Here is a 23,583-nt window from a genome sequence, read left to right as displayed (position 1 = left end):
AAGGGAGGGAAATATATATATATATATATATCCTTGAGCCACCTATCTCTGGCTGTCGGTCTGGTCGCATCTCTCTCTGCGAAGTGCTTCTTGTTTTTACATTTTTGGGCAATACATAGTGACGGACTGGGAAGGGGGGAACAGAATCTGTTTGACGGCCGAAAGCAGTGTGACCTTTTCCTATTTCTTTCCCCGACGATTGTACCGTCGTCGCTCTCGCACTCTGATGCTATTCTCGCCAAAGGTTGAGCCTACTGGTCAAGAGTCCTGCCGAGCCGAGTCTGTGGACAAGCGCGTAGGGGGAGAACATTTTCCATGATCGTACCACAAAAATGTATCCGTCTTTTTGAACTCTCCCCCCCCTCCCCCCCCCCTCCTCTCTCTCTCTGTCTCTCTCTCTCTCGCTCTTCCCTCTTTCCCCCAAAACGAAAACGAAATCGGGAGTCTTCACAACTTTGTAGCCATTTTGACTCTATACCGATCTCTCAATACGCGCCTCAACAGTTTTCCAGTGCCGTTCTTGGGCAAGGCAGTGACAAAAACCACACCACCAGTGAGCCACTTGTACCGCGACTTCTCTTTACTAACCAGCTGCTGCAGCTCATCGGCCAGTTGATGATTGTCCATGTTTGAAACGTCGGATGACGATGACTTGACTACCACAGCTCGGGGAACTTCGCCCGACCGCTCATCGGGAAGGGGAATGACTGCAACTTCAGCAACGGCCGGATGTGATAGCAAAAGAGCCTCGAGCTCGGACGGGGCCACCTGCATGCCCTGCGTAGTTCAAATGTCAACATTTTTCTGTTGTCAGCATGAACAAGCTGGGGGCATCACAACAGCTTACTTTGACTTTGATTAGTTCTTTGAGTCGATCGATGATAAAGACATGGTCATGACCCTGGGGGCTGCGTCGAAATAGAGCCACGTCTCCCGTTCTCAGCCATCCGCCTTGAAAGGTCTCGGCCGTGGCTCTGGCATTGTTCCAATAGCCCAAAGCCACCGATGGAGACCGCACGAGCAGCTCACCACTTTGGTCGTAGCCAACCTCTTTGCCATCGTCGTCAATTATCTTGCACTCTATCCCAGGTAGCAATGACCCGGAAGATCCCAGCCACACATCATGCCGTGGGGTGGAAGAGACAACCGTGGCGGCTTCCGTGAGACCTATGACCGGGGAAAAAGAAGCTTCGTCAGCAGACTTTGACTCGGAACGTGGGCAGAACAGCAATGGTGTTTAAGATATAGCCAGCGGAAAGGCAACCCACCATAGCCTTGCCGTATGACACTCCCGGGGAACACGATACTGAGCGTCTCTAGTATTTCCCGGCCAGAAGGGGCGGCGCCCACCATTATGGTGGTCACGGAGCTCAAATTGTACTTTGCCACTTCAGAAGGACTTTTCGCGATCTGGGTGAGGATTGTGGGCACCTTGAGACAAAAATGACGGCATGTCAGCTTCATATAATTTCATTTGGACGGAAAAAGAGGCATCGCACCAGAAACAAGACCGAGATCGAGTAGCACTCGATCGAGGCCAAAAGTTGCTTGAAGTCATATTTCGGCAGGACCACGACTCCGTCTCCTCGGTATACGGCCGCATGGCAAATGACAATCAGCCCGTAAACGTGGCTCTGGGGTAGAAGACCGAGACACACCTCTGTTTCTCCCGTTCTCTGTGTCCTTTCGAACACGGCGAGTTGTAATACATTTGCCATTACATTGTAATGAGAAATCATGACACCTTTCTGTCAAATATCCGAGAGGTGAGTTATAGGCGGACCAAGACAGAGGGGGTTCCCGGGTCAAGGAGAGATACGGACCGGAAGACCAGAGGTACCACTCGAATAGCAAAGAAAGGCGATCTTTTCTCTGGCTTCACCCTTCTTCCAGTTCAAGTCGTCCATTTGGTCCATCGTGGCTCCGACTCCCATGAGGCACTTGGTGGTCAGGAACTTGTTTTGTGTCATCTTGAGTCCTGCCGATACCTGGTCCAGATCGTTCTCGACCAGAAGAACCCTATTTAGAGGGAGCCCGACAGTCTCAGCAGCGGTGACTGCTGTCTCAAGGAGACCGCAACTGGCGAAGAGGACGCTTGCTCCGCTGTCACGAAGCTGGTACGCGAGTTCTTCTGCTGTGGCGGCTGCGCTTGCCGTTGACACGATCCCGGATAGACGATGTATCGCCCATGTTAGCGGGATGTAATCGACCTGACATTGTTGCGTTTTGCTCCATCAGCAATCCTGAAGGACGTATGTGTTATTCATCCGGAAGATAGAGGGGACACACTGAATTGGATGCATAGATGACTGCCACCTTGTCCACTTGACAACCCGTATTTGGATGCGACCCGAGCGTTTTACTTAGGCCCATTGCTAGACACTCGACCCTCTTCCGCGTCTCATTGACTGTGTACGTCTCCCCAGTGACACCACACGTGAATGCGGGATGAGACATTTGCTCGTTGCGTCGGCCATACCTGGGGTCTAGGATGAAATCACTGATTGGGATCGAGTCCGGAATCTCAAAGGGCAAGCCAGGCACCCACGAAGGGGATCGGAAGACCACCATTATTGTTGTCGAATGTTGGCTGCGCAAGATACAACCCGTCCCACACAGTCTTCTTTTTGTGTAGAAGGAAAACGTTTCTCTGCAAGAGATTCCGAATGTCCCAGCCAGTGCAGCTGTCCGCTTGTGGACCTTGTTGTCTTGGGCGTGGGCTGCCGACCGGCTGCCCGCTCCTTTCCTCACCAGGCCGAACCCGCGGAGCGTAGCGATATCTTTGCCTAACGAGACTGGGGGGGGTCCTTTGTCTAGCCTCATACAGGAAGAAGGTGGAAACTGTCTACATGTCTATACTGACATGGTCATCCGAATGCTAATGATTTGATTCAGAGTGATTGAAGGGGAGGACTAAACACAGAAAGAATGACTCGAACGGATTTTACATGGTGCAAATATGCAGGTTAACTCGGGAGAGGATTGATTCTTGTTCTGAAGGCACTGTATGAATGACTGCCAAAGGCTTTTTTTTTAAGCTTCTCTCGGAAGCTCTCTGGAACCTGACCAGTCTCCTACTCAAGCGTCCATGGTGTATCCCCATTGCGAATGTACGTGGTGATGGCTTCCATCCTCTCCTTGGGATCGTAGGTATCAGCTTCAATTTTGCCGTTTCCAAGATATGCAAAGCGGTTTCGGTTTTTGTATTCCCAGTCGTAGTCTTCGAATCTCACGTCCTTCATGGTCTTGTAATACGAAGGCGACTGTTAAAGCAGAAAATGTTAGATGAATCCCGTTTGGTTCAAATCCCATTGCTTTTGCGAGTTTGACAAGAGCATCATGTTGACTTTGAAAGTGTAGGTCTTTTGACTTACCATTCCGCACCACAACAATGGCTTCGAGAATGGATCCCTGGTCTTCTTGTACCAACTCCGACATGCTTGTCCCCACACGGATCCCTTGTGCCTGTAAATTCAGAGGGAAAAGACAAGAGTCAGAAAACCATGTTTGACGAACTGAAAGCCACACACAGAAAAACATACCACACGTCCACATGCTCGCAAAAGTCATCGGCTGCTTGTTGTTTCACATCAAAGGATTTGATGTTTTGCTTCTGCATCTTTTCCATCATCGTAATGAAGTAATCTGAGTTGATTTCCATCTAAAAGTTTGGTGCGTAAGAATATTAGTCATTGGCAGGTCGTGGAGGGGGGGAGGGGGGGGGGTGTTCTCTGATATGTTGACTCACGGCTGGAATGATTGATCCATTGCCCCAAGGTCCTCGAGGTCCAAGAGCGACAAAGTAGTTCGGGAAGCCAGGGGCAGCAATACCCAAGTACGCACTAGAGTGGCAAACAGAAATAGAGGGTCAGGAGGCCGTGCTTTGTGGTCTGGATGATCCGGTTTCCATAAACACTCACTTTGGCTCGTCCTTCCACAAATCTCTGATGTTGATGCCATGTCTGCCAATGATGTCGATAAACGGTGTAAAAGCCACGTCAAACCCTGTCGCGCAGATGATCATGTCAAATTCATGCTCCTGTCCATCCTCGGTCTTCATTCCTTTTTCGGTGAATTCTGTAATTGTGTCGAAGACGGTGGAAACGTTTTCCTTGCACAGGCTTTCAAGATATCCTTCTCCTGTCCATTGAATAAGTACTGGGTTAGCAGGAGCTCCTCTTGGCCCCCCCCAAAAGGAAAACGAGACATGGGGACTAATCTCACCTGGAGTATATCTCCGACATCCACTTGGGAAATCCGGGATCATCTTTCTCTGAAGCTCGTCAAAGCCCTCGAGTTTAGCAGTCATGGCGGCGCGGATGTATTCTTCAGTCTGCTTCTGTACAGAAGTTCCCACCCGAAAGTTGTCGACATTGTTACAGATCAAGAGTTCCATCTTGCGACGCAGGTGTAGGAGGAGTTCTGGGTGTTCTTCGAAATTCTTCTTGTCTGCTTCGGTGAATTCAAATGGCCGTGCGCCTCGGAGCAGAATCTGGTTGACCGAGGTGTCACCTTCGTGGACAGGATCCGCATCCAGGGAGACCAGGCCTCCAAGCTGAGGAGCTATCCACGTCGGAGAGCGGACAAAGATGGTAAGATGTTCGGCACCTGGACACAAGGCCAAAGAGTCAAAAACAAGAAAGAAGGTTTGGAAACTTTTCGAAAAGCTGGGAGGATGCGGCTGGCCATGAGCAGTTTCGCAGAGGCTGGAGAGCCGTACCTTGCTGCACCTTTGGCGTGATCTGGATTGCCGAACTGCCAGTACCAATGATGGCAACCTTTTTCCCTTTCCAATCCGCGCTCGTGTCCCAAGCCGCCGAATGCAAGATGGTGCCGGTATACTTTTCTCGTCCGGGAATGTCAGGCCCTAGATTGTTTGTTAGAGATAGTTCCTGTGCACCGAGAGGTCGGGCATCACCAACATCTCCACCGATTCAAGATGCCGGTAGCATTGATGAACACATGGCACCAGTCCTTGTGGGTTTCGCCATTCGCACGTGTAATATCCAGGGACCAAGTGCCATTTTCTTCACTGTAGACAGCCTTTGTGACCTTGGACTCGTACTCAATAAACTTGTCCAGCCCAAATTCGTCCTTGAAATCTGTAATGGAGGAGTTCAGCGCGGCGGACCCAACTGCAGCTGTTGAATGACAGATTTGAGCCTACCTTTGAAATACGCAAGCAGCTCTGCCGAGCCGGCGTAGTAACTGCTAAAGCGAGGGTTCTGTAGTGGTCGTCAGCCCAAGGAATAAGAAGCACGGTATGCTCTAGTGCTCGGGGCTGCAGACGAACCGGTCGGAAAGTGTAGGTGTAGTTGTGCGAGGGCACATCACAGGCACAACCTGGATAATTGTCTGTTTGGGGCAAATCAATCAATCAGTATTTCACTTTGCTCACCTACCTCCTCCAAGGAACGCCGGAGTCTTTCTTACTCTCAAACCAAGTCCCACCACACTGGGGATTTTTCTCATAGACTCGAAGTTCAAAATTTCTCATGACCTTCTGCATGCGATATGCCAGGTAAAGACCCGTCACCCCGGCGCCCGCACATACCACCCGAATCTTTGCGCGTTGGGAGTGATATTGATCAAGAACCGTATACTTTTCCCGCACCACCGTCGGCGACATGATGGGTCTCCTTTCCTCGAAAAACCCCTTTGTTAGGACTCGGTTGCCTGTGCGAGTCTTGTCTCGCTGTTGAGGGCGAGGTAAACGGCCTTACTTTTTAACAATGATGTACTTCCACGAACCGACGATTTTAATAAACTTTGATGCCTCGGTGAAAGGAAAGGGGTGGGGGTGGGCGGTGCACTAAACAAACACCAAAACCTTGGGAATGAATATTTTGTTCCCGCTCCCATTTTCCCGCATAGCTACCCCAGAAGCTGATGAGACTTGTAGGTGGTGTGTCGAATATGTAAAAGTACAGTAAGAGGCGTTGTAGGATGCCCAAGGGTCATAGTATGGAGTGGGGTCCAAACAGCGTCTGGCTGGTAAGGACAAACACGGTCTCAGCCGATGCATAAGGTGACTCGACCACATGGCTCTCATTCAGTATACAAATATTTCCCAGTAGTTCTCGACTCTTTTCGATTCTGTTGAGGTTCCGATCATCCTTTTGGGGTTTTTTTTCCTTCTCCCCAAACCTTGCCAGTCCAAAGAATTAAGTAATGCTTCGACAGATGGTGGACTTTACTAGACTCTTACCAGAAACTGTCACGGCACAAGAGAATGATAAGCCAAGAATCAAGGTCATATTATTATAATAGTTGTGTATTCTTAATGTCCCCGTCGAGCACAGAGACTTGGAAACACACGCGATCGAAAGTGATATTAAAGCATCATTGACCTTGGCGAGGCGCGGTCGTCGAATATCCAGAAAGGAAAAAGCCATATGCGTTCCATCTCATTTTCTTCTCCTCCACAGCTCACCCACTGAAAATTGTTGGGGCATGAGATCCTATTCAAATGTTGATGTAGAAGCGAATCCACTCATGCACTGTCGCTCCCGTGTACGTCTCTTGACCTTCGAAGCCTCCTGTGATGTTTCCGCTCCAGCGAGTATACCCACCAGAGATCAAAGGTGGCTTCCACGCAACTGCATAGTTTTCCACATCAACCACAAAGTTTCCTTCGTCGGTGGCGTATTCGATGTGGAATCCACTTGGATCTCCTTGGAGCGGAGCAGGAGGATATTCCGAGTTGTCTCCCGTCGGGCGAACCGTGATACCGCTACATCCCGCCGAGATTATGGTACCATCTTTGCTCAGGTAGCCGCTAAAGTATTCCTGACCGTCGATGGCGATCGCGTCGAACCAGACAAGAGAGTATGGACCGACGTGGCCGTGGCCCCAGTACCAGCTTGTAACCGTGGATGGAAGACGCCTTGCACCCCAATTCTGCGATAAAAATAAGCAATGCCGCCCGAAACTGGCGGATTCATTCCGGGTCTTACCTTGTCATGATAGCCTGGGCCATTAAAAGACATTTTTGTACCTGCGAGGTCAAGGTCGACGGTCCCTACGGCATCAGGAATGGCGTTGGCCCATCCGATATTAGGGAACAGCTCTTCTGTTTGTCCAGCCTCGTTAGGGCCGCAAGGAAAGTGTGCTGGCGCAACCTGGTCACAGTGTGAGTAGTTAAGATACGATGCAACTGGATGATACGGTGATAGTTACCGATTGGAGTGAGATGGTCCCACTGACACCAAGCAACGGGACATCGATGTTGACTTTGTATGACGAGAGGTCGGCCGCTCCAGTCCACGACACACCACTTCCTTCCCAGTTGGCCGATGATCCATCCCCGTTGACAGTCACGGTTGCGTCGCCGGCCGGGAAGATCTCCTGATAAATATTCCCGTCCTCTTGGAGCACGGTGAGAATGCCATAGTTCGACGTGCCCAGAGTGAAAGGAAAGCCAAGAGTCAGACTGTCACCGGTTACCAAGAGAATGGTGGCCTCCGTCTGCAGATCTTCCGAGACAACGTCAAAGTACCACCAGTCAAAGGTGGTGGCGTTGACCTTGGAAAGCTTGGGGCCGTCCAAGCTCGACCCGCTCGACGTGAATTCCACAATAGAGTCGCCCAGTTGAACAAGTGGTGGGATCACCGTCGTCTCTTGGGCATGAGAAGAGAGGGCATGAAAGATGCTGAGCAGGAGAAGAAACAACATGTTGAAACGAATGTACAACCGAACAGCCTTCGGTCTGGGAATGGAGATTGCTAATAGTTGGTGAGAGAAGTGTTGTTGCAAAGACAGCATCTCGAGCATATGTATATGCGCGAAATTTCCGGGAGTCGATCTTGCAAAACACAATGCGGGGGCGGGCACGGCAGTACCTCTCGGCCTACGGATATTCGCCAAATGAACAAAGTAGACTGAATAACGATTCTTCATTCATGCAAATTTGCTTCTTGAAGGCCCCTTGTACCCAGTCTCTCGCACTATGTAGGGTGAAATTAGCTGTGGGGAATTGTACCTGCAGTAGTACATCCATCGTTTGGAGTACATTTGGGGAATGCGTCGGGACAGCATTAAGCCCGACAGCAAGTTCGCTTAATACTTAGTAGGAACTACGAGGTACTGCTAGTACATAAATTCAACTCTGAGTTTGTTCCTGCCAGGCACATGAATAACGGAGGGCATACCTCGGCCTTGTTCATGTCGATGTGATACCCCCTTGGATGTCTTTAAAACTAACCTTATTGGTAGGCTCTGACATAGGTCGGGTGGGGTCGGGTGGGGTCTACCTGGGTTCCAGGCCGTGACCGGTCTAGTCGACCCTAGCGGACCTACAACCAGCGGGGATCAGAACATGCATGAAAACCGCGAAAGAAGTTGCTTAAGCACAAGAGGAGTCAAGGCCATTGATAGAAAAAGGTCTTTGGTATTGTGAATATCTTTGAGGTGTGTAAATGCGCTAAAAATACATGGCGTGAGAAAGGGACAACTGTAGGTTTCATATTTTGCGCAATCAACAAGGTAGACATATGCGGATGCTCACTGTGGCCTCGTCTATGCCAATCTATCAAGCTATACGGTATACGCATGTGTTGGCCACCTTTTGAGGACACTGAGACCAGGTTGGCAGTAAAAGCCTCAAACCACCAGAGAGCTCTCTCGGCTGAGGCGGTCATCAGCATCAGCGGTCGTATTCCTGGCTTATGCCGGTCCTCTTGGTTTTCGACATCACTGAGTCGGTCGCTCTTCTGATAAGGCACGGCTTGGTCTCTTAGGCCAGATGGACAGAGATGCGGTTAGTCATGTATTTCGACGTGTCCGGCAGAAAGAGGCAGGCGATGATGGACAAGACTCCAAATGGAATGCTGGTATACCACACATACTTCAGCGACTCGGCGTACGCCCATTTGACCCCCAAGGTGGCAGCTTGGATGACGACATTTGTGACGCCAGAAACCGTGGTAACAGCGGCTGGATTGGTGAGGAAAGTTTCGACAAACAGGGGTGCTGAAGTCAACGGCAACCCGGCTTTGACCGCGTATTCTGCAACGAGCGTGGGTAGTTTGCTCTTCAGTTTGCTTGCAAAGATGTTGTAGTAAATCGAATAGCCGATGGCACCGCCGCCCAGTCTCACAGAGAGTGACAGTGCCACGGTCGTCGCGATGACGGTGTCAGGAGTGGCCGTAAGAGCTACAGTCGCGGTTGGAACCAAGACACCTCCAATGCCAAAGGAAGCCAAGCTCAATAGCGCAGTGACGAGCTTGGGGTTGGTGGAATTGTTCACGGCTAAAGCGCCAGTAAAAGAGGCTGCATTCAAGTTAGTGAACCACCCGTCTGAATCGGAAAGGGGTGGGAGACTTGCTCATGATCAGAATGAAGAAGAGGAGAACTTCTCGATGGTGCCGGCGGAACCTTGCGACTGCCACGTTGCCTGCCATGGACCCGACGCCGATGCAGCACCCATAGCCCAATCCCTTGAGTCCAACCTGGACCGGGTCAGGGTCGTAGACTTGGGACATTAAGATGGGAAAGAAGTTCAGAATCGAATAAAAGTTGAGCCCCGAGACGAAGCCGATGCAGTAAGCCAGGGCGACGATCCGTTGACCCGAGAACATTTCCCTAGGGACGATGGGTGCTCGGGCAAATTTGGCTTCCCAAACGACGAAGAAAATGATTAGGAGTGCGCCCAGCAGAAGAGTGACCAGAACATAAGCACTCTTCCAAGGATGGGTATATCCTCCGGACTGAATGGCCACCAGACTGTGTTGGTCGTTTGGTCAGTTCCTCGTGTGCCATGGATTTTTGACTCGCAAACCTCCCAACAATGACGGGGATATGGAGGACAAGGGATTATCAGTCACTCACAACAGTGTCAGACCGACGATAGAGCTGACAGAACCAAGATAGTCGAAACTCCTGAGGAGAGTTCTACGAGAAACCCCTTCGGCACGGTTGTGGTTGTGCGGGAAGTAGACCAAGGCCAATCCGACTGTAGCAAGCCCAACCCAAATACTAATCATCGACCGAGATGTGAGATACGTAGACCAGCGAAAGAGATCAGAGTAGGGAGCTTACCAAGAGATCCACATACACCATCTCCAGGTGGAGTAGGTGGCAAGCAATTGCGCATACATAATGTAAGGCCAAAAGGGGATGATTGCGGCTTGAAGAAGGGCGAGATAGAGGCCGCGTTTCGCCACGGGGACAATCTCCGATACCCTAGAGCACGTTAGTACATAGTGTCATTCTGTTGGACCCATCGTCCGAGTTGTCACTCTACGAGAGCTCACCCTGCAATGGAGGTCAGCTCCAAGATGCCTGCGCCCGCGCCTTCGATGGACATCCCGGCGGCGGCCTGGCTCAAGCCATGGCTGGTCCCCATGACCACGGATCCCGCCAGGACCAACAGGCAACCAGCCAGCACCACGTTCCGCTTGCCAAAGAGATCTTGGAGATAGCCACAGAAGGGAGCCACTGCCGCCACTGCCAGGTTATTGGAGACGCCCAGCCAGGCTGCGCCGTCGATTATGTTCAGGTCTGCCGCTATCAAGCTCAATGACCCTCCCACAAAGTAGAGGGGGAGCTGTGCGCCTAATACCATCGTACCGAGAGACGTCAGCCATTTGATTCAGACCACAGAGAGCTCTTGATATACCCCCCAACTCACCCCCCGAGGTGGGGAACGGGTGAGTTGATGTGTTCCTGGCAGAACCAAAGGAGCACTCACCGACATAAAGGGCACAGAGACAGATAACCGAGAGCTTCCCTCTCCAGGACCATTCGATGACGCCGTCAGAATTGTCTGCTTTATAAGCATGTTTGTTCGTGATGTCAATGTGTTCCAGCTCCGTGGCGTCGCCCTGGGCCTCTGCATGCTCCGACGTGGGAGCGCTGGTCTTCTCGCTGGTAGGGGCCTTTTCATCGGCGGCAACAGCAGCCTCGTCGCTCAGGTACGTCATTCTGGCGGCAGCAAGCAGGGATACTCGTGACTTGAAGTATGGCAATTGAGCTGGCTTGGGTTTCGAACCAACAAGATCACAAGAGGGGAGTGGCAAAGTGGTCTGAGACATGGGGAGACTGTCCCATACATATATTACTACAGTCTATATCATTTCCTTTGGCGCCCTTTTCGGGCCCTGACCACCAGGAAATATTCTCGAAAAGACTAAACGCGGTTGTTGTTCCTAGCTGGGCAATAACCTAACCCCAATGCGGAGGGCTTGTCTGGGGTTAGCGGGTGATGTGGGTTGGGGGCGGGGGCGGGCGATGCGCTTGGAAAGTCCCTCCGCCGATGCATATCCGAGGTATTCCTCTGAGAGAGCATGTTGAACAACGGCGTGAAATTCTCGGGGAGCCCATTCGAAAATTCGATTTCCAATGCCTGTGACAGAGCCCGAGGCCGAAAAGTGCCGAGCCATTCGCTCATTGTGAGAATGTGCTGCACCCAAGGGATTGAATTGGTATGTACAGGGGAAAAAGGAGGTCTCTGGGGGAGAGTGAAAGTGCTAGCTTAGGGGGGCAGGTCTGTGGTAGTCACGCATCAGGGCATTGATGCTACACAAATAAGCCGATGGTCTCTCCAGACGCGAGATGTCTTGATGCAAGCAGTCCGTCCGCAAAAGTCTTTTCTTTAAACTGTTTGGGAAATTCTTTTGCCTAGTTTTAAGATAACCAATCCTCCCCCCATGGCAGCTGGCTGGCCGAAGCAAAACCAACCATACCTTTTGCCAGCCATCAGCCGGTCAGCCAGATGGGTTCGTCACTGCCGGGAGCACAAGATCCTCGGTCATATCCCAGCGCAACCCCCTTGGCTCCATGACTGCTCTCGAAGCTGACGATCGTCCTCCAGTCCAAGTGTGAGGCCTCCTCGTCAGGAAACCCCCACCGCATTTTGCTCGTCGTGAACCTCGCCGGGTCCCAGAGTTTTCCAGGCCCGACACCCAGGCTTTTCTTTGATTCCTCCTTCACCTGAGCCAGCAAACTGGGCAGCTCTGTGTCGTGGCGTGCTTGAAACCGAGGGTTCAACGAGCGAAGCTTGCCACAGGTCTCCTGGTCATGAATGCCCAATTTCATCAACCACAGGTTGTACTGCGTCAAAGAAATATCGACATTGTATGACCCACCGACGCGGTGGCGTTTCCAGAGCGCTTGACAGATGGCCATCGCCCCGATCAGTCCGGTCCTATATTCGTGTCAGAACCTTGAATCTCATCTAACCAGATGCCGGGACGTGGGTTATCGGATGGACGTACTGATAGTCAGAGTTTGGCAGGAGAGGGATGATGGGCTCTTTCAAACCCAGAAACTCGCCTTGCACCCAGGTGACACCCGATACCTGGACGTGAATTAGCAAATTGTCTGCTCAGAAACTCCGAGAGTGGTGTTGGCTCACTGCATCGGCTATCTGCTGCCAGCCAGATCGATGAGACCACTCTCCTTTCCAGCCGTAACAGTTCTCCCGGACGTGTACGATGCCTTTGTTTCGCCTTTTGGCAATTTCTTGGAGCTCCCTGCGCCCGAAACCCAACCTTTCGAGAGCACCGGGCCGATACGCATCGACCAACACGTCAGCCTCTTCCACGAGCCTCTTCAACTTCTCCTTCTCCTCTGGGTTTTTGAGATGGAGCCTGGTATCGCGCTTGCCGATCTGGGTGTCGTAGAGGAGGACGGTGTCTGGGAGTTTGTCGCTGGATATCCGTAGCACTTCGGCCCCCAAGAGCGCCAACACACTCGAAATGGTCGGACCCGCCACCACGCGGCTCAAGTCTAGGACGCGAACACCGGCCAATGGACGTCGCCGATCATCATCGACAATCACCCAGGGGACCGGAGGAAGCTCCGGGGAGACCAAGTTCACCGTGTAAAGTGGCTCTTGGGAGATGACCTTTCCGTGGGACGTCTCTTGAAACTCCTCTGGAGTGTAGCAGATGGTCCCAGCGGAACACCAATACTCGTTGCTCTCGATATCCAGCCATGTGCTATCGTGTTGGGCCACAGCGTCACGATAGATCTGTCGCACGCGATCGTAGTTTTCTCTTCCCTCGAGGTCAGGCCGATGTTGTGGGAGGCCCAGCATATGAAGGATCGGCGTGGTGTTCAGACTGCCGTGAAGGTGATAAAACTTGCCGTCCCGGGCTCGGTAGCTTAAAGTGGGAGAGAGAGAGAAGCACGTCAGCTATCATGTTGTCTCGCAAAGGGGGGCCCATGACTCACATATTGGTCGCCGGCCCTCGATAAGTTTCTCGGATTTTCCCCAAGTCCATCGACAGACAGCGGTTGACCAAATGAGGGTCTGCAATCGTCTTTCCTTGCGATTTGAACAGAAACGACGACATGAGGAAGAGTGTCGCCGAGTAGACGTCTATCGTCACGCTCTGGGGTGGCAGTTCATAACGGTGCGAAGAAATCTGGCCCGCAAAGAGCCCGATCGCTGCCCACAGTGCGGCAGACGACTCTGCCATCCTCAGAGACGTGGGCAGAAAGGTACAAGCATCCTTGGGAACAAAAGTAACCTGCTTTGCACCTTGGACCACTTCCTCTGGCAGGTCAAGCTCTTTGATTGTTATCAAATGGTCCAGTAAGACTTGGGCGGCGCCCTTGCAAAGGCTCCCTTTTAGGTCTTCCATTCTCCCGGTGCTGTCTTTTTGCTTCGGTGATCTCGAAAATGAAACGAGGACAGCGATCTATCGCTAATATTCAACAGCAGTTTGTATAGCGATCTTGTAGTCCGGTTACAAAGGCGGTGCAAGCATCTTGAAGGTTGACTTACCGTCCATTCACACAAGAACTCATACCGGCTTGCCGCCTCGGAGGCTCAGTTGGATACTAGAACCGAGGCAGGGGGGCTGCCCACCCCCTCTGTTATCGAAAGCAAACTAAGTCATGGTGGAGATGATCGATCCGTCAGGCCGGTCGGGACAAGTGTGACAAACCTCCATGAGCAACATGCAATACATGGTTGAACTCGGTGCGGCGCAGCAGAGAGCGCTTCCCTCCTTCTCTCCTCATTTTGAGACTGCACACTGACACAAATGAAATAACGGTCGTCGGAATGACACAAGTCCGTGAGCGGGACTTAACGTGAGGTGAACCAATAATAGTATGAGGTCCAGTCATTCGATGTCTATAGAAAAGATCTGGAAATAGTCTCAGGCGAGATGGTTTGCTGACGTATCACGACCATCGACATAGATGCTAAATGGTTCCCCGGGACATAAATCTCTTGGGTAGAGGCACGTGTCTAGCTCGTAAAAACTCGGCCACATTCTTGCCCAAGATATCATACGTGCTGGTACTGTTGATACCTCTGTCCAGGTGACCATGCAGGAGGAAGTGTACCGCCCGGATCCCGGGAATTTCAAAGCGGTCGATCTTGTTACCAGGGCTGTGTTCAATGCCGAGCAGTTCTTTGATCTTATCCACCGTCAAAAGAGTACGAAGCCAGTCGTATTCGTCGTCATTCCGGACCCAAAATCCGACATTAGCATCGCTGCCTTTGTCCCCCGACCGAGCATGGACGATGAGACCCAAGGGAGCCGCGACCGTCTCTCCAAAACTGGCGAGCTCGACAGGGTGGGAGAACTCATAGCTATCTTGCTGTGCAGGGTAGACTTGGGTGACAACAGGATGTGGGACATCGTAGGAGTTTGTTGCCACGTGGGCTTTGTGTTGTACCATTCGTTGCGGCATCAGCGCCACGCAATATTCATTATACGGCTGTGGGATTCCAGCAGTGATTGCCTGGCAGCAATGCGTCAGTCCGGATGCTCCAACATGGTCAAACAGAGAGACAAATCCATGAACAAAACAGTGGCTTACCGGCTGCATGGTCGCCCCAGGATATCTAGAAACAAAATCAGCGCTTCAAATCGAGGAAGAAAGAAACCACGAGGTGGTGCTTACGAGCACATGATGACATTCAGAACAGGTTCGATCCAATTCTTGTAGCCAAGGTCTTCCTGAGATTCTGCCTGGACAAAAACGCGAAAGTCCACAGTGGCATCGTTTTGCGATGCTGGATTTGCTGGGCAAACGCCGTGCGTGGTAAAGTTGATGAGAGAAAACTTGGATATGGCCGACTCTCCTAGACTAGATTTGATATTCTTCTCAAGTAAATTGGCTTTTTCGGCGATATCAAGGCCGACGAGAGACCAGTGAAGCTCGGCTTTATAGCGTGTCTTGCTTGTGAAGCCTACCTTGGTCGTCGGAGGCGGTGGAAGGCCCACGACTCCTTTGATCTGAACCCTGTTTGGGCCAACAGTGTCGAGCGAAATACTGTCCAACCGTGCAGTAACGTCGGAATGATAGTATCTGCAAGCTTGTCAGCTTCACACACACTCACCATTTTGCCAGCAACAAGAAAAAGATTACGGCCTACAATGGTCCCTGAATTTCATAGAGCAGCTGTGCTGTCACTGTGTCCGCATTGACCACGCCACCTGAACTCGCCATCTTGGTGATGACAACTTCGCCGCTGCCTGAGATTTCGACGATGGGAAAGCCCAAGTCGTCAATTCCTGGTACGGTTTTGAATCCGGAAAAGTTGCCACCCGTGACATATGTCGAACACTCGATCAAGTGACCGGCGACGAAGGCGTTGGCCAGCTGCTCGTATTGCTCAGGCCTCCACCGGTGCCACCACATGGTGGCGCCGATTGCTGGGCTCGCATCGGCAACTCGACCACAGATGACAATGTCCGCACCTTCTTCCAAGGCTTTTACGATGCCCCGGGCACCCAGATAGGCCTGAGCAAAGACGGTCTCGTTTGGAATCGCTTCCATCCGTTCTCCCGTCGTCAGGTTGATCAGATCGGTCTGACCTATAGACGCGGCCTCTCGAAGAGAACCAAGGACATCGTCGCCCGATATCCACGCCGTCTTCAAGCCAAGCCCCTGACCTTGGACTACCTCACCAAGTCGTTGGCAAAGAACATCGGGCTCTGCAGCACCCGCATTGACCACCACCTTGATTTTTCTAGCCTCAATGTTGCGAAGTTGTGGCGTAATTGAAGCCAGGAAGGACTCTTCAAACCCGTATATCTCGAGGGCTGGATTTGCTGCTCGCACAAAGGCTATTGAGCAACAGCTTCACCATATCGGGGGGATAGAACTTACAATTCCTGCTGAGCTTTTTTATGGCCGAACTTGCCATATTCCCCTCAGACAACCAATCTCCCGTGAGAAAGTCAATTTGTTCGGTAGACCCCAGAGCGGCTTCGAATCCATGTCGCCTATCCAACGCTGAACCGCTGACACCCTAAAGATTTCGAGCACCGATTTTAGATTCCTGACCGTGTCCGTGACACGCATTTTGGAGCTGCTTACACATATTCGCAATGGTCGCTTTGAGGTGCTCATGCTTGCGTGTAGGAAAGGTTGCCCGTGCTGTGACTGGCGTTCCCGACGAATTGGTGGGTTTGAGGTCGCCAATAATGCCTTTGTTAGTAGTCCTCAAACATAGATATATGGTTTTACCGCAACGGCATTGCTCAACTTGTTTGAATGGGTCTGTTGACCGTTGTTCCGTACCTCGTTAGTGCAGCCTCGGCTGCCCACATCTGCGCCCATCGTCTCGTGGATGACCAGGTGTGGCAAAAGGTAACGCCCTTCCTCGGACCTTGAATCTGGAACGGACGACCCCGGAGATTTCCTGAAAATGAGACACATCAATGGGCTAGGGTCAATTCTAGTAAGGGGAAACAATATCTTCAGCACCGTCTGCTTGTTTAGCAACAGGTAAAGGCAACCGAGAGAGAGGCGCAGCGAATGGTGAAAGGCGGATAAAAATCGGAAGAGTTCTATAGGGATGCCTATTAGGCGCACCGAAGTACTCGGTAGGTAGACTAGCCCCAAGACCTTGGCACGTTCTTGCAGAAATGCCCGCTGCTTTTCTTGTTCGTCAGTCACAGCACTATGTCCTTCCTAAAGTCATACCCTTGATCGTGTATGATGGGATGAACCACAAACTCCGTTGTCACGACCTCTACACTCTCCCATTCTGACTGCCTTGTAGAAGATCCTGACCCTGCGTATTGTGGAGGAAACCACGAGACGCGGAGCATTTGCCGTGCTTGGAATACTTCTTCACCCGCGAGCCAGGTAGGGTCCCGACTGATGGTGCTGGGAACTATAGTACAGTTGGGCTGCTCAACCTGTCTCAAAACAATGGCAAAGGGCAAGATCCCGGGACTTGAGCAGCAAATATCTCACGTCATGTTCATGGCTGTACACGCAGTCCAAATTTAATTTCCCACTTCCCATTATCTCTACGTCGTACTCATTCCACACACTCTTCAGACCTACAAACCCAGGTATATTATAAACCAGCAGTGGAAGCCAATAGCTTTCCTCTCCTCCAAACAGATTTCACAGAGAGCGTGTCGCGAATATCCCCCGTCGGACCTCCCTGCACAAGGACCAAATCCGCACGCAAACCCTCCTTGATCAATCCCCGATCGCCGAGCCCAAAACACCGGGCAGGAACGCTCGTCGCGGCACGCAATGCCTCGACGGGCGTGAACCCGGCTTCTACCAAAAGCTGCAGCTCGTAGTGAACACTGGCGCCGTGGGCGATGCCCGCGAGATGGGGTACGGGGAAGGAGCTGTCCGTGCCGACGAGAACGTCGATGGTCTCCGTTTCACGTAAGGCCGCTACGATCTTGAGCACGGTGGAGAAGTCGCCGCCGGGGAAGGTGTCCATGCTCCCGTTGAGATGGGTGAGCCAAGTTTGCGGAAGTGAAGCGGATACTCGATGATCGCGGGCGAAGGTAGTGGGTTTGATGCCCAGGATGGAAGCGTCGAGGCAGAGACACGGTATGATGAATTTGCCCTTGAGTTTCTCCAGGATGTTGAGATCCGCGCCTCGGTCGAGAAACAAGTGAGACAGACCGTCGACACCGACCTCGGCGGCAACTTCTGCGGCTTCATAAGTCATCGCATGGGCTATTACCAATTTGTCGTGCTTGTGTGCCTCGGTCACCGCGGCTGAGAGCGTCTCTCGAGACAGCATAGGCAGCCCCGGCGACGCAAAGACCGTGCCGTCTTCGATCATGATCTTGATGTAATCTGCCCCTTCGCTGACGCGTTGTTTGACGAAAGTGACCGCCTCGTCGGGAGTGGTCGCGGTCGTGAGCACCGCTTCGCCCGACGGGGTCTCATGATGGTGGTGATGCGGCAGCGGCACCGACGCATCGAGGCGCTTGGTTAACTGGTTCGGATGGCCGTCTGGGGCTGTCAAGCCATAACTTGCTGTGCGCAGGTCCGCGAGGTCGTCGCGCTCGGCGATTTGTCGTCGCGACTCCGCGTCCCAGTAGCCCATCATCTCCAGCTCGGTCGTGACCCCGAACTTGAGGGCGAGTTCCAGCTGTGGAATGCCGGTGTGGACGTGGGAGTCAATGAGGCCGGGTAACAACGTGCAGCCTTCGCCGTTGATCACCGTCGCTCCATCCGGGACCGGTCCTCCCACGGCAGTTATCGTCGCACCGGATACGACCACCGTCGTGGCTGCTGGGAGGACATTTTCACCGTCGAAAACGCGGGCGTTGATGATTGCTGTGGAAGCCATGTTTTCTCTATATGATACCTCGAGGGGAAGTACTTACACAAGCATCCTCCTAGGAATCGACTGATCACGATACTATCAAACCTCGAGCACCTCCCAGGACTCGACATCTCTTATACACCCACAAAGGCAAGTCGTGCACAAGGCTTTTGTTGTTTTCCGGCGGAGCAGTTCAAGCCCCGACCTTCCATGAGATTTATCAGCACCCTTGACAACACCCTCCTTACCTCCCCTGAATTTTGGTGCAATGAAATTCAAGCCTCCGATTCAATGTTCGTGGTTCGGGACTTTGGAGGATGTGCCGCTGATAGGCTGGAGCAAATATTCTCTTCTCCTATTATATTCGTATCGGGCAAGGTGTACCTTGAATAGCGAGCAGAGCCACCACGCTTCTTGAGGCGCACCCGGACCTCTTGAGGCCTTTGATTGTGTGTTTACTAGACGTTCATGCTGTAACGTACAAAAGCTAAGGTGGCATCTTTTTGAATCTTTTGGTAAGACTATATAATGTATATAATGTATGTATATATTCATCGATATTTCATCTAGTTTATCCTCTCCCCATCCCCTTCCCTGGGTATATAAATCTCGTGCTGTCGTTCTGGTTTCGCACATCTACTCGTAATCTGGATGGATAAGGGCAGCTAATAAACGCCGTTTCTTGAAACGATTCCCACGACATGCGTAGCAATGGTTGAGAGTGCCTGAAGTTGTCTTCTCGGGCCGAAAGGTTAAGCTGGATTCTGTCCCAATGGAATGCCGAGCAATTTCGGGCCGAGCAACAACAAGTTGTGGGCGGAGGTTATGATGTTGTCTCTCGCATGTCCGCCACCTGGTGCCAGGTCGACGAACATTGGCATAATCACTTGGGGTGCTGCTGAGTGACAATAGCTGGCTGTTTGGAAGCATCTCACTCATGACGTAGGGCGGAACTCCTTGGTCACCCTCTTGGGCTCGTAATATGGCGTACCGAGCGGGACAAAGTCCATATCGTAACCAAATGCCTTCGGGCCTCCGGTTTCAACACCTCTTGGTGTATACCTGTCATGGTGTTAGCGATCCCTCCAGTTATTCAAAGACAAGATCTATCCGGACGACATGACTTACCAATGCCGGTGAGCAACGAACGCCACCACACTAACTCGGACACCGTATCGTAGATCCTGGGTTCCCAGCGCATATCCGTCCGTGCCAATAAGCGATATCAAGTCGGGAACAGTGCACAGAATCTCGCCCTTGGTGCCCTTTGGCGCATCCGGCTCGACGAGCTCGGCGTAGAGATACTCGTTCTGGAACGGGAGGATCATGTCGCGCGTCTCTGCCGAGGCGGTGTCTCCGTATTCCATCTCGTCGCTAGAAATGGGCTTGAGACGCACGGTACCTTCCGTGTAGCCACCGGCTGAGACGTATCGGTTGACGGACACGATTTTGCCAGTGTACAAGACACGTCCGGAAGGATTTGCTTCGATCTGAGCACCAGCTGTTAGTCTTCTTCGCTCCTCATGCACGTAGGAGGAAGGACAATGTTTCTTACAATGGCTTTCATGATGTCCGTCTTCTCTTGCTTGGCGAGGTACACGGCTCGGCCGATATACCATGCCAAAGAGGTGGTGCCCAATGTGCCCATTATCTTGGTGTCTTTGACCGACATGGGCGGCCAGACCATCTGCGAGAACAGACCCAGTTCCTGGCCTGCCTTGCGGTGGATCTTCTCGAGCTTCTCCGTCGACGCCGCCTTGTGGACGGTGACGACGTTGCCCATGCCGTCACTCTGCGTGCAGGGCGAAAGGGGGAAGTCAAATACTATCTCTGATCAGTCATGGTCCAAAAGGCTGTTGATATGGAGCTTACGGGCAGGAGTGTCCAGGCCGAGCCGTGGATAGGCTCTTCCCATGTAATCGCCGTCTATGGTTGGGATACCCCCATAGCTATTTGCGACAAGAAGTGGACGAATACCGTTCATTCCTCCGATCTCGAGCTGTACCCGTTTGGTCAGCCAGGGGGAATTTTCGATACAAGATTTTATCATCATACCGCAATCTGGGCTCCCATCTTGATTCCGGGGAAACAGCTCAGCAGAGCGTCGGTGGCGTCCACGGACTCTGTACCGCTGGGGATACGCTCCAGGGTCACAGTCGGCGCACTAGAGCGTTGTTGTGAGTCTTGATAGCCGCAAAGAGAATGACGGAACATACCCATATGAAATACTACCGAGGACATAAATGTCATCAGGCAAGGCCTCAGCGTCAACTACCGGCAAGCGCTCGCCGGCTTTGATTGCTGCTCTGGCCGCCATGTAGCACATATAGCCAGGTCCTCCACCGCCACATGCGAGGGTACTACAACCCGTGGCCAAAAATTCGCAGTCGATCTCGGACACCCACCATACGCCGTTCTTGTCGACTTCGGGCTTGTATTCGCGGATGTCGATTGAAGCTGACGGACTGACCAGGAAGTCCTTGGGATCTTTCTCGGCATTCGTCTTAGCCGAGACACGCTCCTCGAGGACTTCCTGCAGTGCCGCAAGGTCTTCGGAGCTTTCGGTCGGAACATAATGGAGGAGGGCTTTCTGGTTCAAAGTTCCAGCCTGATCACCAAAGAGTTAGTCCAAGGTCTGTAAAGGGAAGGGGTTTCGCGCCAACGTACAGCTCTAACGACAATCCGAGATGCACGCATCTGGACGTATTGCAAGGGCATGTTCTCGATCGCGACAATCGTGACTGACTCTGGATCCGCACCAGACGCAATGGCAATGTTCTTCGCGTCCTTGCAGACTTCTTCGACCACCTTGTCCTCATCAAGGCCTTCTAGCACCTTGACAACGTCGACCTGTCCTGAGATCTTTGCAATTGCTGCTCCAACAGCGTTGGCGCAGTCGTGGAATCTAACAAGGGTCAGAAAATGATACACGATAAGAACAGCGGCACACTTACGGTGGACGGATGATCTTTCCCACGCCATCCAGGTCTTCCATGTGCACGATGCTGCCTCCGCCGACAAGGATCACGACGGCGTCATCCGCACTCAGTTTCATAGCATCAACGGCGTTTTCCAGGATCTTCTTGACGCGGAGGCGAGCCTTTGAGACGATATCCTTGGGGACATCTTTGACCCTGGATTTGTCGCCGATATCTGCATGGCCACTGGCAACAACAATATCTGGGAGACTGTGTTAGCGAGTCGACTAGTTGGAAAGGAGTCGAAGAGCATACCCGTGGTGGTCAACGTATTGCCTCCAAAGACAAGACCTTCGGTGAGGAGTCTGTGACCGACAGACTCTGGTCCAACATGGACTTTGCCATCCCGCTCTTCGACTTTCGTACCACCACCAAGAGCGACAGATAACACTTCGGGCATCGAAAAGGCGCTTCGAACACCACCAATCTCTACCCAAGTGCCAGCCTGGCGGGGGAACCCGGAAGGCAACCTGCGAGGAAGTAGTCAGAGGCTGTCGATTGGACAAGACATGAATTGAAACTTACAGGGCACACACGTCGGTAGTAGTTCCACCAACATCTGCAACGATTACTTGGGCGTTTCGGATCTTCTTCTCTTCAGTATCGAGACCAGCCAGATATGCCGCTCCAGACATGGAGTTGGTCGGACCACTGGAGAAGGTCTTGATGGGGCATTTCTCAGCAGCATCGGCGTCGATGATGGTGCCGTCGTTCTGCGTCAGGAAGAGCGGACACGAAAGACCCAGTGTTCGAATGGCCGTTTTGAAGCCGCGAATCGTCTTGCGAGCAAACTTCAAAATGGACGTGTTTAAAATCGTGGCATTTTCTCTCTCGAGGTAGCCAAGTTGACCGACTGTCCCATATATTAGCACGCAATGGAAGATGCACAAGGGGTAGGAGCTAAGGGGTCAAGGACTGACTATCTCGGGACAAGACGATATCTGCTTCCGGGAGCTCCTCCTGGATGATCGCCTTGACTCTCGCCTCTTGTTTACCAGAAATATCGAGAGGTGAAAAGACTCCAATAACGGCAATGTCAGAGAGACCTTTTGCCTTGACGGCTTGACATTCCTTTCGCACTTGAGCCTCGTCGAGGGGCATGATTTCACGAGTATCGACTGGTCACGATAAGCTACTGTCTCCATACTTCTACCACGTCGACTCACATTCGAGGCCACCATCCAAGTAACCGACATGACCATTCATGATGCGCTCCAGGATCGGTGGGAAATCCATAAAAGGAGGATTCTCTTTCGTGTATGGCCCACAGACTCTCAGGACGGCAACCTTCCTGAGATTCCGGTCGTCTGCTTGGACAACAGCATTGATGAAGTGCTGGGAAGGGAGTGTTAGTTTTTGAGGAAGGGGGTTTCTGATCTGACCACCGCCTGACTCACTGTTGTCCCGATCATGACCGCCGCCACAGCCTCCAAGGGGATGCCACATTTCGCTATGGCCCCCTCGATGGCTTTGGTAATGCCCAAGGTGACATTTGCGGTGGTTGGCGTCTTGAACGCACTGCGTATCCCACGATCGGGCAAATGCGCCTCGCCGGGGTCTATCATACGTCTTTGTCAGGGCACGTCGCCTTTGACCACAGCAAGAATTCATCAACTTACGAAGAATAACGCAATCCGTATTCGTCCCGCCTGGTCACGGTTAACAGAGTCGTCCTGGATACCATCTGATTGGCTGAAAGGGAGCCTTACCGACGTCGACGCCAATCCTGTAGACCTTTTGAATCGCCATTGTTGCGGCCAGTTGAATCCTTTGTTGCACAAGTTGCTGGTCTACAGGGTCTGTTGTCTCAAAGCAAAACGAACCGGACTTGTGATAAGTCGCTTTAAAAACATGGTCGTGCCGTTAGGTACTGGAAGATATGTTACTACCATGATTTGGCGATCGGCAACGACGACTTTGCCGCGGTCGTCCCGATATTACTGTGGAGCAGATAACAACCAGTTTCCACCCATGGGCAGTGGGCATGGACTCATGGTTAGTCTTCCCGCCCGCCGAGACTCGCCATGCCCTTAACGCTGGTCAACGGAATCCCAGGACCCTCTGAATTGTGGATCCAGTCGGCGAGGGCTTCCTGCTTCAGCA

At 52.1% G+C, this 23,583-nt stretch overlaps 8 protein-coding genes across 8 annotated transcripts; all 8 read right to left on the bottom strand.

The window, feature by feature from the left end:
* Positions 1-447: 447 nt before the first annotated feature.
* Positions 448-2,571, bottom strand: AYO21_01707 (hypothetical protein; the record flags this gene model as incomplete). The annotated part of the gene is made up of 6 exons (XM_022651689.1): positions 448-777; positions 848-1,167; positions 1,269-1,431; positions 1,500-1,748; positions 1,824-2,210; positions 2,290-2,571. The coding sequence occupies 6 exons, from the start codon at positions 2,569-2,571 to the stop codon at positions 448-450; spliced, it is 1,731 nt and encodes a 576-aa protein (XP_022516202.1).
* Positions 2,572-3,074: 503 nt separating this feature from the next.
* Positions 3,075-5,629, bottom strand: AYO21_01706 (hypothetical protein; the record flags this gene model as incomplete). Its single annotated transcript, XM_022651688.1, has 11 exons — positions 3,075-3,263; positions 3,375-3,465; positions 3,543-3,661; positions 3,749-3,842; positions 3,921-4,140; positions 4,225-4,608; positions 4,721-4,867; positions 4,923-5,102; positions 5,168-5,225; positions 5,294-5,355; positions 5,434-5,629. 11 exons carry the CDS (start codon positions 5,627-5,629, stop codon positions 3,075-3,077), a joined length of 1,740 nt encoding a protein of 579 aa, XP_022516201.1.
* An 836-nt stretch (positions 5,630-6,465) lies between these two features.
* AYO21_01705 (hypothetical protein) lies at positions 6,466-7,674 on the bottom strand (the record flags this gene model as incomplete). The annotated part of the gene is made up of 3 exons (XM_022651687.1): positions 6,466-6,900; positions 6,957-7,121; positions 7,180-7,674. 3 exons carry the CDS (start codon positions 7,672-7,674, stop codon positions 6,466-6,468), a joined length of 1,095 nt encoding a protein of 364 aa, XP_022516200.1.
* A 1,060-nt stretch (positions 7,675-8,734) lies between these two features.
* On the bottom strand, positions 8,735-10,922 carry AYO21_01704 (hypothetical protein; the record flags this gene model as incomplete). The annotated part of the gene is made up of 6 exons (XM_022651686.1): positions 8,735-9,320; positions 9,376-9,723; positions 9,829-9,952; positions 10,055-10,182; positions 10,254-10,554; positions 10,691-10,922. 6 exons carry the CDS (start codon positions 10,920-10,922, stop codon positions 8,735-8,737), a joined length of 1,719 nt encoding a protein of 572 aa, XP_022516199.1.
* A 775-nt stretch (positions 10,923-11,697) lies between these two features.
* AYO21_01703 (hypothetical protein) lies at positions 11,698-13,589 on the bottom strand (the record flags this gene model as incomplete). Its single annotated transcript, XM_022651685.1, has 4 exons — positions 11,698-12,145; positions 12,216-12,298; positions 12,356-13,106; positions 13,177-13,589. The coding sequence occupies 4 exons, from the start codon at positions 13,587-13,589 to the stop codon at positions 11,698-11,700; spliced, it is 1,695 nt and encodes a 564-aa protein (XP_022516198.1).
* A 568-nt stretch (positions 13,590-14,157) lies between these two features.
* On the bottom strand, positions 14,158-16,320 carry AYO21_01702 (hypothetical protein; the record flags this gene model as incomplete). Its single annotated transcript, XM_022651684.1, has 6 exons — positions 14,158-14,703; positions 14,782-14,806; positions 14,866-15,273; positions 15,341-16,034; positions 16,078-16,219; positions 16,288-16,320. 6 exons carry the CDS (start codon positions 16,318-16,320, stop codon positions 14,158-14,160), a joined length of 1,848 nt encoding a protein of 615 aa, XP_022516197.1.
* A 958-nt stretch (positions 16,321-17,278) lies between these two features.
* AYO21_01701 (hypothetical protein) lies at positions 17,279-18,526 on the bottom strand (the record flags this gene model as incomplete). Its single annotated transcript, XM_022651683.1, has 1 exon — positions 17,279-18,526. The coding sequence occupies one exon, from the start codon at positions 18,524-18,526 to the stop codon at positions 17,279-17,281; it is 1,248 nt and encodes a 415-aa protein (XP_022516196.1).
* Positions 18,527-19,437: 911 nt separating this feature from the next.
* AYO21_01700 (hypothetical protein) lies at positions 19,438-23,229 on the bottom strand (the record flags this gene model as incomplete). The annotated part of the gene is made up of 15 exons (XM_022651682.1): positions 19,438-19,564; positions 19,631-19,992; positions 20,058-20,326; positions 20,375-20,501; positions 20,558-20,666; positions 20,719-21,110; positions 21,170-21,407; positions 21,457-21,682; positions 21,736-21,950; positions 22,006-22,333; positions 22,401-22,598; positions 22,647-22,815; positions 22,878-23,038; positions 23,100-23,129; positions 23,190-23,229. 15 exons carry the CDS (start codon positions 23,227-23,229, stop codon positions 19,438-19,440), a joined length of 2,991 nt encoding a protein of 996 aa, XP_022516195.1.
* Positions 23,230-23,583: the final 354 nt, after the last annotated feature.

This window comes from Fonsecaea monophora (genome assembly GCF_001642475.1).
Source record: "Fonsecaea monophora strain CBS 269.37 chromosome Unknown Scaff6, whole genome shotgun sequence".
Classification (NCBI taxonomy): domain Eukaryota; kingdom Fungi; phylum Ascomycota; class Eurotiomycetes; order Chaetothyriales; family Herpotrichiellaceae; genus Fonsecaea; species Fonsecaea monophora.
This window is presented reverse-complemented; position numbering and strand designations above follow the sequence as displayed.